General features: G+C 34.5%; 1 protein-coding gene across 1 annotated transcript; it reads left to right on the top strand.

Moving 5' to 3' along the window:
* Nucleotides 1-11546: 11546 nt before the first annotated feature.
* On the top strand, nucleotides 11547-13967 carry LOC115716032 (BAG family molecular chaperone regulator 2). Its single transcript, XM_030644722.2, has 4 exons — nucleotides 11547-12594; nucleotides 12697-12953; nucleotides 13053-13199; nucleotides 13300-13967. The coding sequence occupies exons 1-4, from the start codon at nucleotides 12345-12347 to the stop codon at nucleotides 13714-13716; spliced, it is 1071 nt and encodes a 356-aa protein (XP_030500582.2). The 5' UTR covers nucleotides 11547-12344; the 3' UTR covers nucleotides 13717-13967.
* Nucleotides 13968-14239: the final 272 nt, after the last annotated feature.

The raw sequence follows: 14239 nt of genomic DNA, 5'->3' as shown, positions 1-14239 counted from the left end.
TAATGTAGCAGAACATGAAGCATTAGTTATCGGCCTCGAACTTGCACACGAAATGAAGATACAGTCATTGGAGGTATTTGACGATTCTCTTTTGGTTATTAAACAAATGAGTGGTGAATTTGCGGTCAAACATGAGAATTTAGTCCCTTATCATGAAAAGGCTAAACATTTGCTTGGCCAATTTCAAGATATAACTCTAAATCACATACCCAGATCAAAAATGGGAAAGTTGATGCATTAGCTAATTTAGTTGTATCACTAACACCTCCTGAAGAAAGGGATATCCAAATTACCATAGGGGAACGCCATGTATTATCCCAATCTAGAGAAAGAGTTGAAGAAGAAAATACAGTCAACTTGATAACTCTCCTGGATAGTGCAAATGAAAATGACTGGCGTCAGCCAATCAAAGACTACATCCAAAAAGGAGTCTTGCCAAAAGACTTGAAGAAAAGAGTGGATGTAAGAAGAAGAGCACCTCAATTTTCGGTCTTTGATGACACATTTTACAAGCGTTCATTCGATGGGATACAATTGAGATGTCTCTCAATAGAAGATGCGGCACATGCACTTCAAGAGACTCATGTCGGTACATGTGGCGCCCATCAAGTCGGCCTAAAATTGTCAGCTTGATTAAAGCAGTTGGGTTACTATTGGCCTACTATGGTTCAAGATGCGATTAGTTTTGCTAAATGTAAGTCGTGCCAGTTACATGGAGATTTTATCCACCAACCCCCTCAACCACTCCATCCTTCTATACTGTCATGGCCTTTCGAAACATGGGGAATGCACGTCATTGGTCCTTTTACGCCACCTTCTTCCAAAGCCCATAAATATATTTTGGCCATCACAGAATATTTCTCCAAATGGGCCAAAGTCGTACCACTAAAAGAAGTACATGTACAAGATGTCGCTGATTTTATAAGGACTCATGTAATTTGTCGATACGGGATTCCTTCAAAAAATATCTCTAACAATATCCTGTATTTCAAATGTAAGGCGATGGTAAAGGCGGTGGTGGATTTTAGCCCTCCCTCAATACCCCTGGCCCCACCCGTGGCCTCATAGACACTGAAATAAATAAAAATGGTACCATAACAACCTTTTTAGAAGATAATACTATAGAATTACCTAAACTTTATTAAACAGTTGATATAAGTTGTTCCACATATAAATCATACAAAATTATAAGTTGTGATGAAGAATTTTTGTAAACCGGATAAATTATTTCTTCTCTACATTGATGTGAACTCCTTAAGAGTGAAATGGATTAAAAAAATCAATTTACAACCTCCTCGTTGGAATGGAGAGAGATTTCATTAATTTGAATACCCCAATCTACCACCAATAAACCATAAGTACTTAATCAGAAGCATTGTGACTCCCCTCAAGGTCACATAAAGAATAATCTCCACAATAGCTATTGAAGATGGCCGAAAGAAGAGAGCCAATGGAGAGACAATGCTCATACACCTTCCATAAGAAGAGCGATGATCATGAAAGTTTGACTTCCATATCTTAGCATTTGTAGTCATAAGGATGAAATGCTTCTTGTTCAAATCTCGGTAAGCTTGTTTCTAAGAGATAATCCCATTAGCAGAAGATTGTTAAATAAGTTTATCCTCTTCCAAAAGAAGACAAGAGAACATCCTGGTAATAAAATCTCTATCCCATTCAAAGCCATTACGCCTCACCAAATCCTCCACTTCAATCTTTTAGTTTTATGCAGTGATTACAATTTGAAGGATTAATGAGCTTACCATCATAGTAGGACTAATATCAGTTCCAGATTTTTACATTAGAATGATTTCCAATAATCCACGAACTATTATCTCTAATAAAATGCCTGGTCTTCTAAATCCCTTTAGCCACCTGTGAAGCATTCCTAGGGAGAGTGTTATCCCAAAAGCTTAAAGAGGAACAATACTTTTCTTTCATCAAAGTTACCCAGAGGGCATCTCTATTTTTCAGCAATAAACCAACCAAGCTTAGCCAGAAGGCAAAAATTTATATCTTTGAAGCTTCTAATACCCAGGCCTCCACAATTTTTCAACCTGAAAATTGCCTCCTAATTCAAAAGGGAGAGATACCGACCATCTTTGCTACTACCGGTCCACCAAAATCTTCTGATAAGCACATCAAGAGAGTTGGTAATTTTGACTAGGAGAGAAAAAATAGCCATCAAGTAAGTAGTAATGGTCGAGATCACATTCTTTATAAGAACTGTTCTAGCCACTTGACAAAGGAGTTTGGTGTTGGAAGTTATTTTACCAGGATCGAGATTTACTAACAAGTATGTTGATTATAATCTATAATCTAACACCCTAAATGTCAAATATCTAGTTTATTTGAATTTAATTTAAATTAATTAAATAACTAATAAGATAATATAAAATAATATATTAATTTGAAATTGAGATATTTCTAATGTTATATTTTAAATCTTATAATTTAATAAATTAAATTTAACAAAATAAATAATTTAAAAATATGATATTTTATAATCAGGATATTATCAATTTTATTTAAAATAAAATATCTTAAATTTGAAAATTTTATGATTAGAATACCCTAAAATATTTATTCAAACAAAAATTAACAACTTTTTAAAAATTTCATGTTATTTTAACAAAAAATATATAAATTTTAATTAAGATAAATATCTAATAAGATAAAATGTCAAAAAATAACATTTTTTTTTCTATTGTTATAATCTAAATTAATAAAATAAAATATATTTTAAAATAACAAATTTAGAAAATCTAATATGGTTAGCGATTTTGAAATTTATCTAGATTATTTTTTAGGTTTTATTAATATTTTAATGTCAAAATAAGATCTTTTTTAAATTTTAATAATAAAATATTTAAATATCTGATTTTATAATTAAAATTAATAAACCAAAATATAATAAGAATAATTCAAAAATAACCATAAATGGATGTTTGTGGAAAACTCATTTTTTTTAAATTAAAGGCTACTAATATCTAAAACTAATTGAAATTAATTAAAAAATTAATAAAAATTAATTTTATTCTGATTATTAAATTTTTATTTGAAAATTAAGATTCTACACAAAATTTTACTAAAATTTTTATTCTGACAAGGCGGGACCAGTTGGGAAGAGAGACTACATGCGGGCCCCACGCGTGCAGGCTGGAGAGAAGAGTTCAGGCGTGTCACTTGCGCCTGGTCAGGTGGGTGTCTCACTCGCGATCTGGACCTTCAGATCAGGACGTGGACAACTGTGATGGGAAGCTGACTTTGACCGCAAGTGGGCCTTGCATAAGGGCTGATGAGATTTCTTTTAAAAATTATACTTTTAGCTCCATTTCTCCAATATTTCTTCAATTTAATCCCAATCTTTTTCTTCCAAACACACTAAAAAATACATAAAATTAATTAAAAAAATAAAAATAAAAATAAAAAATAAATACCATATAACATATTATAACAACATAATTATAAAAACACACAAAAACATATTAAATTACAATAAAGCTAATAAATTCAAAAATAATTAAAAACTTAATAAATTGATTAACAACACAATGACTAAGCTAAATTTAGTTAAAAAAATGTGAAAAATAACCTAATTTTTAGAGTTATCATTTTATTGAAAAATAATTTTAAAACTTAAAATATCACAAAAATAAGACAACATAGGGGAGTATGCATTGCATACTCCCCGCGTGCAGAATGCCCTACCAGCTGAGCAAATAGGCTCCAATGCAGCCAACTTAAGCGATGCAGCTTGGTCACGACCCTCTTCGGACAGCTTGTGTTTGAGAATTCTCGTTCAAGCTTGTCTGAAACCGTATGGATGCCGAGTGAACACCCTTGTCCGCGCACGCATGTGGGTTAACCTAGGCTAGATATTTTCCAACCTTCAAAAAATCATAGCTAATTCAATAAAAATCCAAATTGAGTTCTGTAAAAGCCTAAATTCATTATTTTTTCACCTAATGTCTAGAAGAAAAAAAACTTCTACTACAAATATAAAAATATTTTTCATCGAAAATTCGTAATTCACAAACATTCATTAATTAATTACATAAACCAACATGAACACATCCAAATCATCAAAATCATCGTTTTGAATCTATATTTTATGAAAGTAAATCATTACCATAGCTCTGATACCAATTGTTGGAAGTTATCTTATCAGGATCTAGATATACCAACAAGTATGTTGATTATAATCTATAATCTAACACCCTAAATATGAATTCCTTAAACAATGAATTAAACACTTATAAAGTTGCAGAAAACTTTACATTAATAGCAGCGGAATAATATGGCTCCTTCCACTTAGATCTTTAACCCTTATTCCTTTGTGTCGCAGAGTAATGACAAGATCTGAGCCTCGATCTCCTTCAAGTGTTTGATTCTTTATAATCTTCCACACTATGATTGAGTACTTGACTTGATGTGAGTGGGCATGTACTCTATCACTAGAGGGACAAAATTTTGATGAAGGAAAAAAGAGAGAACTCAAAAATTAGAGAGAGGAGCCTCTCTTTTCAATTTTCTGACAGAATAGACTAATATTGAGTTATCATGTTATGTGTCATGTTCTATTTATAGGCTTTCATCTAGGGCTAGGTTTAAATTATATGGATTAAGAAAATATAAATAAATGGCTAAAATCACCTTAAATGGCCGACCACTTAGTGTGGACCCCCACTAATTACAATTTTGTCATTTTATTTTATAATGCATTGTTTCCTTTCACAAATGTCATATTTTAACTTTAAACGTTTTTAAATACCAAATCTTTTTATTTAATAATTAAAATTAATTATCAAATAAAATTGTCATTGAACTTATTTATTAATTAGACCTTACAAAGTCTCTTAATTAACAAATAAACCATAAACCCTCTTTTCTTCTCAATTAAGCCTTTGGTTAATGAAATTTTTAAATAAGACATAGTCTAATTTTAGAATTATAATTAATTAATTAAAACCAATTTACTGAGTCTACAAGCAGTATTATCTCAACTAGTGTGGGGACCATGGGCCTACAGAATCAAGCTTCTAATAAATAGTTCTAGAATTTACCAAGTAAATTCTTTGACTTATTAATTCCTCCTGACTCCACTATGGATTTAGAATTGCACTCTTAATTACATAGAACGTTCTATATGTTCCAAGATATAGACACGCTATTAATTATTCATTGTTATAATCTGAATAATTAAATATCCTCTATCGATGATTTACATCGAGTAGGAATAAATTTACCGTTCTACCCCTCAATGTATTTTATTTTTAAAACACTTAGCTTCCTATAAATGATATTTCTGTAAACTAATATAACTCTTAAAATAAGAGCTCTTCCATTTATCTATACTAAGCCAAGCTCGTAGGAAATTATCATTTCACTTCTATTGTCTAGATAGAAGCTATAGATTCTGTATCTATGATTAGCGCTCCCATTCAATTGTACTACCATGTTCCCAAGATGTAAGTATTAGGATGATGCAATTGGTCAACTTTAACGAACAACTCTAGGAACATAAATTACACAGTTGAGATCAAACATAACTATATCAGGATTAAGATCTTTTGATCTAAGATCAACTAAGTGATATTGACTTAGAAAGATACAACGGTAAGTTTATGATATCATTACCAAGTTCAATATTAGTCCAGTTTGATGTATACTCCATACATCTGATACTAGCATACTTTATCAATGCCCTGGAAAGGACATAACACTTATCCAAGGTGTAAGTAAACTTTATTGCTGATTATCATGTCATTGTAAATTTAGTGTACTGACAAATCATGGGACAAAAACTTTGAAACATATAATCATGATTATATTCTATTGTGTTGACAATACTATAATCATGAATAACTATATGTTTTCAATAAAATTTATACATTAAACATATAATCATGAAAGAAATCATGTGAACCATGCAACATAAAATAATTTCGGACTTTTTATTAATTAGTAAATCTGATTATATTGAAATAGGTTTTATTTAGGGCATAAAATCTCAAATTTTAGCTCTCTAACCTTCCATCCGAGATTGAACCTTCTCAACAATAAAATTGAAATCTCTTGACCTATTCCCCTTAACAAACAAAGGAATTCTAAGGAACTATTCCTCCCCAGACATTATATCATAACCCAAATCCTCTGTAATCCTCAATTGTAACTGCTGTCCATAATTTTTAGAGAAAAAAGATCCTTAACTTATGGAAGTTAATCTATTGACGCGACTAATAACAATCCTTAGCTAAGACATCTTTGATATTCTCCATATTAAGGGTGTTAGCTTGAGTGAAGAAAATGGTGTTGTCAGCATACATAAGGTGAGAAATCGAAGTGCTAGAATGTATAAACCTATACCCTTCAATCGACCCTTGATGTTCTTTAGTAAGAATTAACCAAGACAAAACTTCAGAGCACAAAAATGAAAAGGTAAGGGGAGAGGGGATCCTCTTGCCTTAGACCTCTTTGGGGCTCAAAGTTTTTACTCAAACCACCATTCATCGAGTCTGGAAACTAACCACCATTCATCGAGTCTGGAAACTAACACTAGAAACACATTGAGAAATAAGTCCCTATAATCGTTCATCAAATCCAAAGGCCAATAAAACTCGATTAACAAAACACCATTCCAATTTGGCATAAGCTTTTGACAATCACATTTAATGCCAACATAAGCCATACTCCCCTATTTTCTTTCCATATCTTACACAACTTATGAGCGATAATCGAGTTGTCAATGATCCACCTCCCCTTAACAAAAGCAAACTAAAAAAGAGAGATTAACTTATCTAGCACAGAGAAAAATTTGTTAGCCGAAATTTTTGCAACTATTTTATAGCTCACATTGCATAGACTAATGGGGAGATAATCATCAAAACTTCTAGCATGATTCTTTTTAGGAATTAAAACAATGAAGGTTCAATTTACCTCATTTATGAATCTCCCTGTGGAAAAGAATTCAAGGACAAAGTTAACTGTCCGTTGCCTAACAATCTCCCAATGATCTTTGTAGAACTTAGCGGGGAAATATCAGGGCCAGGGGACTTGAGCTGAGACATTTTCCACACAACATCCTTGATCTCTCTAGGAGAAGGAATGGCGCAAAGATAGTTACTTTCCTCACGATTAATACAGAGTTTAATTAGAGATATAATCTCAGGCTCCATCGAAGGGTGAGAAGAAGAAAAGGAATCAATGAATTTTGATCTAAAATACTCTACATCAAGCCGTTGATCATCGATCCAATGATTCCCATCTTCTGAGATAGCCCAAATAAAGTTCTTCTTCCTATGCACAAGCATAAAAAAGCATGAAAAAATCGAGAATTTCTGTCCCTTTCCTTCAACTAAAGCTCCCTCAATTTTTGTTGCCAAATCATGTTTAGCCTCATTCATCAATCTCTAAATTAATAGCACTTTCCAGTTGTAAATTCTCAGGGGAGGGAGGACGATTTTGAAGATCAATTAGTAATTTCTCCAACACAACTAATTTCCTTTTACAGAACCCAAAAGAATTAACATTCCACTTAGAGAGCGCATGAATAGTAATGCAAAGTTTGGTACAAAGAATGAAACTTTGATAGCTGCTAACCAAATGTTCCCAAGCTTTTTTAATAATGTTTTTAATTCCCCATCCATTGTCCATGCATCAATATATCTAAAAGGCTTTTTAACATGAGCATTATCAAGATAATTAAGCATCAAGGATAATCGGTGCATGGTCTGAATGTCGAATTAGAAAATTATTGGTGTTGGCTTTGGCAAAATGAGATAACCAAGATGTAGAGCAGAGAACCCTGTCCAGCCTTTCCTTAATTCAATGGTTCAGATCTTGGCCATTAGTCCTAGTAAATAAAGCTCTGATTCCTTCCAAATCCACTACCCTACTATCAAACATGAATTTTCAGAGCCCTCGCTCCTTCCATATCTGTCATAGGCCTGCCCCCAACCTTGTCATCTTGGCAAAGAATAGAATTGATATCCCCCATGAGTATCCAAGGTTCTTCCAAAACTTAAACAACACCTAACATATCATCTTAGAAACTATCTCGATCTGCTCTCTTGGGAGGAGCGTAAATAAAACACCCATACCAAGGCTTAAAATTCCTATCCTCATTGAAACTAATAATAATTTTGTCACTCTCTAGATAAACAACATTAATATCCCAACCCACATGCCAAAAAAAAGCAACCCTTCCAGCTACCCCAGCAGAGGAAAAAGCAACACCTTCATTAAATCCTAATCTTTGCCAAACTCCTTTCATGTCCTGACTACTAAGTTTCGTTTCCATCAAAAACACCACATCTGGATTAACGATATGAATAAGAGATCGTAGTGAATTCATTGCCTGGGAATGCCAAGCCCCCAACAGTTCCAAGACATGATTAACATGGGAGAATCGGGGGCATGATCAGGCCCGCCTCCTCAGACTGAGAAAATCCAAACCATCTTCATCCCTGGTTTCCTTAATCAAATTTGAGTGAGTTCCTCCCTCTTGACTGACTTGTTTGCCATGGTCACAAATAATCCCCTCTTCAGAGCTCTATTCTTCTATGGTAATACTACCTTGGCTTACAAAGCAGCTTCGTTTAAGGAGCCCCTGGTCTTCCTCATCCAAAGAGACATTACTTTCCTTTAACTCGTTCCCTAATTACTCGGCCCATCTGGCAACTGATCCAACCTTCTTTTTTATCCATATTAGGACCAATAGAACTAGGCCAGAACGATTATTCAAGCCCAAAAGTTCCATGCGAACAAAGCCCTTAAGCTTATGTCTAAGTTTTTGACAACTATTTTAGTGAGGGGGTCAAGAGACCCTTTGAAAACTATTGCCAAATGTGCAATTTCAGAATACGTGGGTCCACTACACCCAGCAACATTCTTTTCAAGATTCATGTCCATACCTTTGCGCACCACCTTTCTGATCCAAAATCTGCATGGGAATAGGGTTTTGCACACCCTCATCCATACCCGTCATATCCGTACTCATTTCCTTTCCCACCTCAGCCTCGACTTGGATAGCATCCACTCCGTTAGCCACTGGTTCTAACAACTCTCCCTGTTCCTCTAAGAATTCATGACGGATATCCGTATCCACTAGAGCATGTTAAAAAATAAGCCCTTGTCCAAGAAGAGTAAGGATTTCTTGCCTCTTAAGTTGTTCTAGAATAACCCCACCATCCCTGTTAACCTCAACTTGTGCATTAGCTATACCATTATCAACATTCTCCTAGGGCTCATCCCCGAGATTAAGAGCATGGAACTCCCTTTCAGCATCTTGTATCATGATACTTTCAAAGCAATGTTTTTTTCGAGACCCAAATCTGACCCAAGTTCCATACATAGGTACATAGCGGTTCATATCATTCAGGATATGTATTCTACGTCTTGAACATACCATCTCATCGTGCCCTACTATGCCTCACTTGAAACAAAACCTAGGAAGTTTTCATATTTAAAATAACACCATAAACTAACACCTTCTTCCATAGGGAGATGAAGACCCACAAGAAGCGATTTCTTATGATTGAGCTCCACACGAAGACGAAGATACTCTGCAATAGGGAAACCATTCCTCCACATCTTGTCAATGCTAATCACTCCACCTATTTTCTTGGTAATCGCATTAGCATTTCGATCAGTGAAAAAGAAAGGTGGCACATCATAAACCCGAACACAAATAGGAATAACTTCCCAATTTTCATCTCTCTGTCTTCCATCTTCTAGCATAGGCTTGAGAATCAGATGGCCACCACAAACCTCCCACGGACTTCTAGCAACCACAAGTTCCACTTCTTTCTTTTTTTGAAAATGTAAAGTATAAAGATTACCCCCTTCAGGGCCGTCTCAAGGTCTTGAGAGGCCTAGGGCGAAATTTGAAATGAGGCTCTTTTTTTTACAAAAATTTAAAATAAATATTATTTAAATTTTGACACAATATCGATTTTAACTATTTTATCTCCATATAACAAATAATTTTTCTTGCCACGTAAATTAACTCGATAATGTAATATTTAATTACTAATAACATCTCTATTGGAGTACTATATATTTTGGCACTTTTGTTAAAAAAAAAAATAATAAAAAAAAATAGTATATAAAAAATTATGTTAATTTTTTGTTACTAGTTTGTATCTTGAAATGCTACTGCACTTTTTATATTAGAGTAATTTCATAAAAAAATATACTAAATATAATATTTTCTCTAATTTTTGTACCAGTTTGTACCTTAAAATACTATATATTGTACATTATATAATATTTGGTCTAAAATATTATATTCTTACTTTAAATAAATAAATAATTAAAATAAACCTTACAAATTTAAACTAATTCTTCACTATGTATTTGTTCTTATATGTATTATGTAAAACACAAAAAATTTTAAAATAACCAAAAAAGGACTCAACAATGAATCAAACCTAGCACCTCAACAACCTCAACAATTTAATGCTTCCTTACTTACCATTTGTGCTATAGCTTTTTCTTGATATTTGTTGAACTAAAAGTTATATATTATATTCTTTTGTGTGTATATATATATCAATTTAAGGGGCCTGGAGCCTATGCCCCGGCGCCCCACCCTCTGGCCGGCCCTGACCCCCTTCTTTTATAACGTTCCATCCTTGCGATAAGCGCCATTTTTGGGCTGAAACAGAATGAGAACGAAAGAGACCTTTGAAGATTACTCTCCTAGAAACAAGTTTCCCCACAAGTAGTGGCGGACCCAGAATTTAAAGTGAGGGGGGGCGTAAATAAATTTAAAAAGAAAATATAAAGTGTAGTTAGTGGGGTTCAAACCTTTACCCTCTAACCTATTTACCAACTACTTTAACCATTACACCAAGGTTACTATTATGTCTATAAATATCATCTTTTAATACAAATATATGTTGTAACTAATTAAAATACATATATATTTTTTTTCTCGATTTTTTTTTTCAGGGGGCGACTGCCCCCCTCGCTACAATGTGGGTCCGCCCCTGCCCACAAGTGAGCGTTCAATGAAATCCGGACGAACCTCCTCACTCTACCAATGTATCTCTTTAATTAGGACAATTTTTTTCTCCATCAAAATATTGGCGTTTAGGTAACATTTTTTTCAAAAAAAATAAAAAAAAAGTTATATAACAGCATAATTACACCGTATAACATAATACAATGACCAAAAAAGTAGAAAAACTTTCACTCTCATGGCCGTGGAAAAATTACAGCCTCATAAATAAAATTAAAAAAATATACAATAAACACACATTACCTCTCGATTATAGAGATGAACTTTACTTCTCATCACTAGTTAGTTAACCATGCCAACCAGTGCAATGCAACCACTACATGCAAAGTTAGCGCCGCACACCGGCCCAGCTTAAGCTGCCACGTGTCCAACTACTGTAATTAAACATGACAATGATTATAAGCTATTTGAATTGACAAAACTACCCTCCAACAAAACACGTGGACTGCAAATGAAGCCTCTACGCCACGTTTGACCAAGTACCAGAAACATACTTAGTTGGGTGAGGAAACCCCAAAGGCTTTTGTGTTTTAATCTCTTTTGTTTTCACCGTTGAAGGGAAGCATTGGCGGCTTTCGTAGTCTTCTTCGTCTCTTCTTTTTTATTAATATTTTTTGGTATTATAAATAATGTAAATGTAATTATAGGCTTATAATTAATTTCATTATCAATATTATGTTATATAAGAAGGTCCCAACGAGCTCAGTTAGCTGGCCACTCGTTTTTATATTAATTTCCATTTTTCTTCCTCTCTCTTATGTCTCCGTGTTTTTAAGAACAGGAATTAAGAAAGAGAGAGAGACACACACATACACATATACACCTTTTTTTTAATCTTTGGTTTCTCATTTTTCATTCTACAGGTTTGAAATTATTATTATTATTATTATTACGATTGGGTTACAATTCTTTCTGGGAAAATTTTAGTTTTGACCCGAGAAAGTTAGAGCAATTGGGGTACATTTTGCTGGAAAGATCTGTGATCTGGAAGGTTCTGGGTTTCTTCGGGTACATTACAACAGCTTCTCCACATCGAACAAACCGGTTCGGTGGAGTTTGGTTTGGTTTGGTGCTAAGTGTGTTTCAATAATTTACTTTTGTAAGACGCCATTGATTCTGTAAAAGAAAAGCTTTTGTATTCTAAAGACACGTTTTGGTGTTGGGGGGTTTGACTCGGGGAATGCTCGGGTCAGAGGCTTGTGAAACAGGGTCTAGTATCTTCCCTTTTCTACTGGGTATTTTCAATTTTTGACGCAGATCACCAGGGTCCGAAACCCCTTTAAGATCTGAGTTATTGAGAGAGAAATATCAAGTGAAGACGATGATGAAGATGAAGAATAAGACCCCAGGTCCAGGATTATCACAAATGAATGTCGGCTCAGCAGCCGCCACTGGAGCTGGAGCTGAAGCCGAGTCCACGCTGTCAGAGTGGGAGCTTAGACCTGGAGGAATGTTGGTCCAGAAACGCACTGACTCTGATCACACCAAAGCCCCGCCACCAACGATTCGGGTTCGAGTCAAATATGGGTCAACTTACCACGATATCTATATCAATTCCCAAGCTACATTCGGTAAGTTTACTCGCTTCTTAATTTTTCTTGTTCTTTTACTTTTTCCAAAAAAAAAAGTAAGAAATTAAATTACAATTTGAGTTTGGATTGATTGTGTTATAGGGGAACTGAAGAAATTGTTGGTGGGTCCAACTGGCTTACACCATGAAGATCAGAAATTGTTGTTCAAAGACAAAGAGAGGAACTCTAAAGCGTTTTTGGACACTTCAGGAGTGAAAGACCGATCGAAGGTTGTTTTGTTGGAAGACCCACTTAGCCAGGAGAAACGGTTCCTTGAGATGAGAAGAAATTCCAAGATGGAGAAATCTTCAAAATCTATCTCAGAGATCAGCTTGGAAGTTGACAGACTTGGTGGCCGGGTATAAAGCTTAATTCCCTTTCTTGTATTTTTTTTTCTCTTTTTTCGTTTTCAGGTAGTTACTTAATTCTTTTGATTTGAACACAAAAACATATGACAGGTTTCGGCTTTCGAATCGATTATTATGAAAGGCGGTAAAGTTGTTGAAACAGATGTTCTTAATTTGATCGAACTATTGATGAATCAGTTGCTTAAGTTGGATGGGATTGTTGCAGAGGGAGATGTGAAATTGCAGAGGAAAATGCAGGTAAGTTCTTGTTGAGTTTATAGTTTTTTATTTAGCTTTGATATAATGTCCCATTTGAGTGCTAAATTTGTGAATACCATTCATTATGATTCTTTTGAAGGTAAGGAGAGTACAAAAGTATGTGGAAACTCTGGATATGTTAAAGGTGAAGAATTCAATGGCCGCTACCAATGGAGTACATAACACACCTAACCAATCTCAACAAAGGCAATCCAATGGGCATAGAGCGACACAAGCCCAAGAGCAGCAGCCAAGGCATCATCATTCCACTGGTCAAAACCCAAAAACATATCAAGATCAGCAGGAAGCTAGGCATTCCATTGGCCACTCACCGAGACACCAGACTCCGAGGCATTCAGCATCATCGGGTGCAGTTGTAATTACTTCGAATTGGGAGACATTCGACGCTGCAGGTCCAGCAGCGTTGGTGCCGATGCCAGCTTCCTCAACATCCCCACCAGCCACAACCAACAATAAACCACCGGTCCAACCTAAATTCAATTGGGACCTTCTTTGAGTTTTTTAGCCATATATATACCACGTTTCTTTTTCTTTTTCTCTTTGTGTTGTATTGGGATGTTGTTTTTTGAGTTTGTCTCATGTTGGTTTGCTATAATTCTGATCTCCTATGATTCTTTTCTGTATTTAGAAAATGTCTAGACCCCCTTTTACTCTCTTATTCAGTTCCTCTGAAATAAATGGGGTTTCACTACATTAGTGATACTATTATTCTTCTTTCTTCTTCATGAATTCAAGGAACCTTTTCAATTCCATGTTTCAGACAGTTATCTATAAATATATATATATATATTTTTTTTTTCTGTTTGTATACTTGTAGATTGATACTTGAGAAAATTGGGAATTTTCAGATCGAGCCATAGAAGTGTTTTTATCTCAAAATATCTTATTGGGGTTTCTAGTAAACCATCCTAGACCAAGTAGGTAGTTGTTGAAGAAAATAATTGGTCTTTATGCCTTGCTTCCTCTATGGGCTACAAACTGACAAAAAGAGGGGTATGAAAGAAGGGGATTTGGGTAAT

The sequence above is a fragment of the Cannabis sativa genome, chromosome 5 (genome assembly GCF_029168945.1).
Source record: "Cannabis sativa cultivar Pink pepper isolate KNU-18-1 chromosome 5, ASM2916894v1, whole genome shotgun sequence".
NCBI classification, from domain to species: Eukaryota; Viridiplantae; Streptophyta; class Magnoliopsida; order Rosales; family Cannabaceae; genus Cannabis; species Cannabis sativa.
This window is presented reverse-complemented; position numbering and strand designations above follow the sequence as displayed.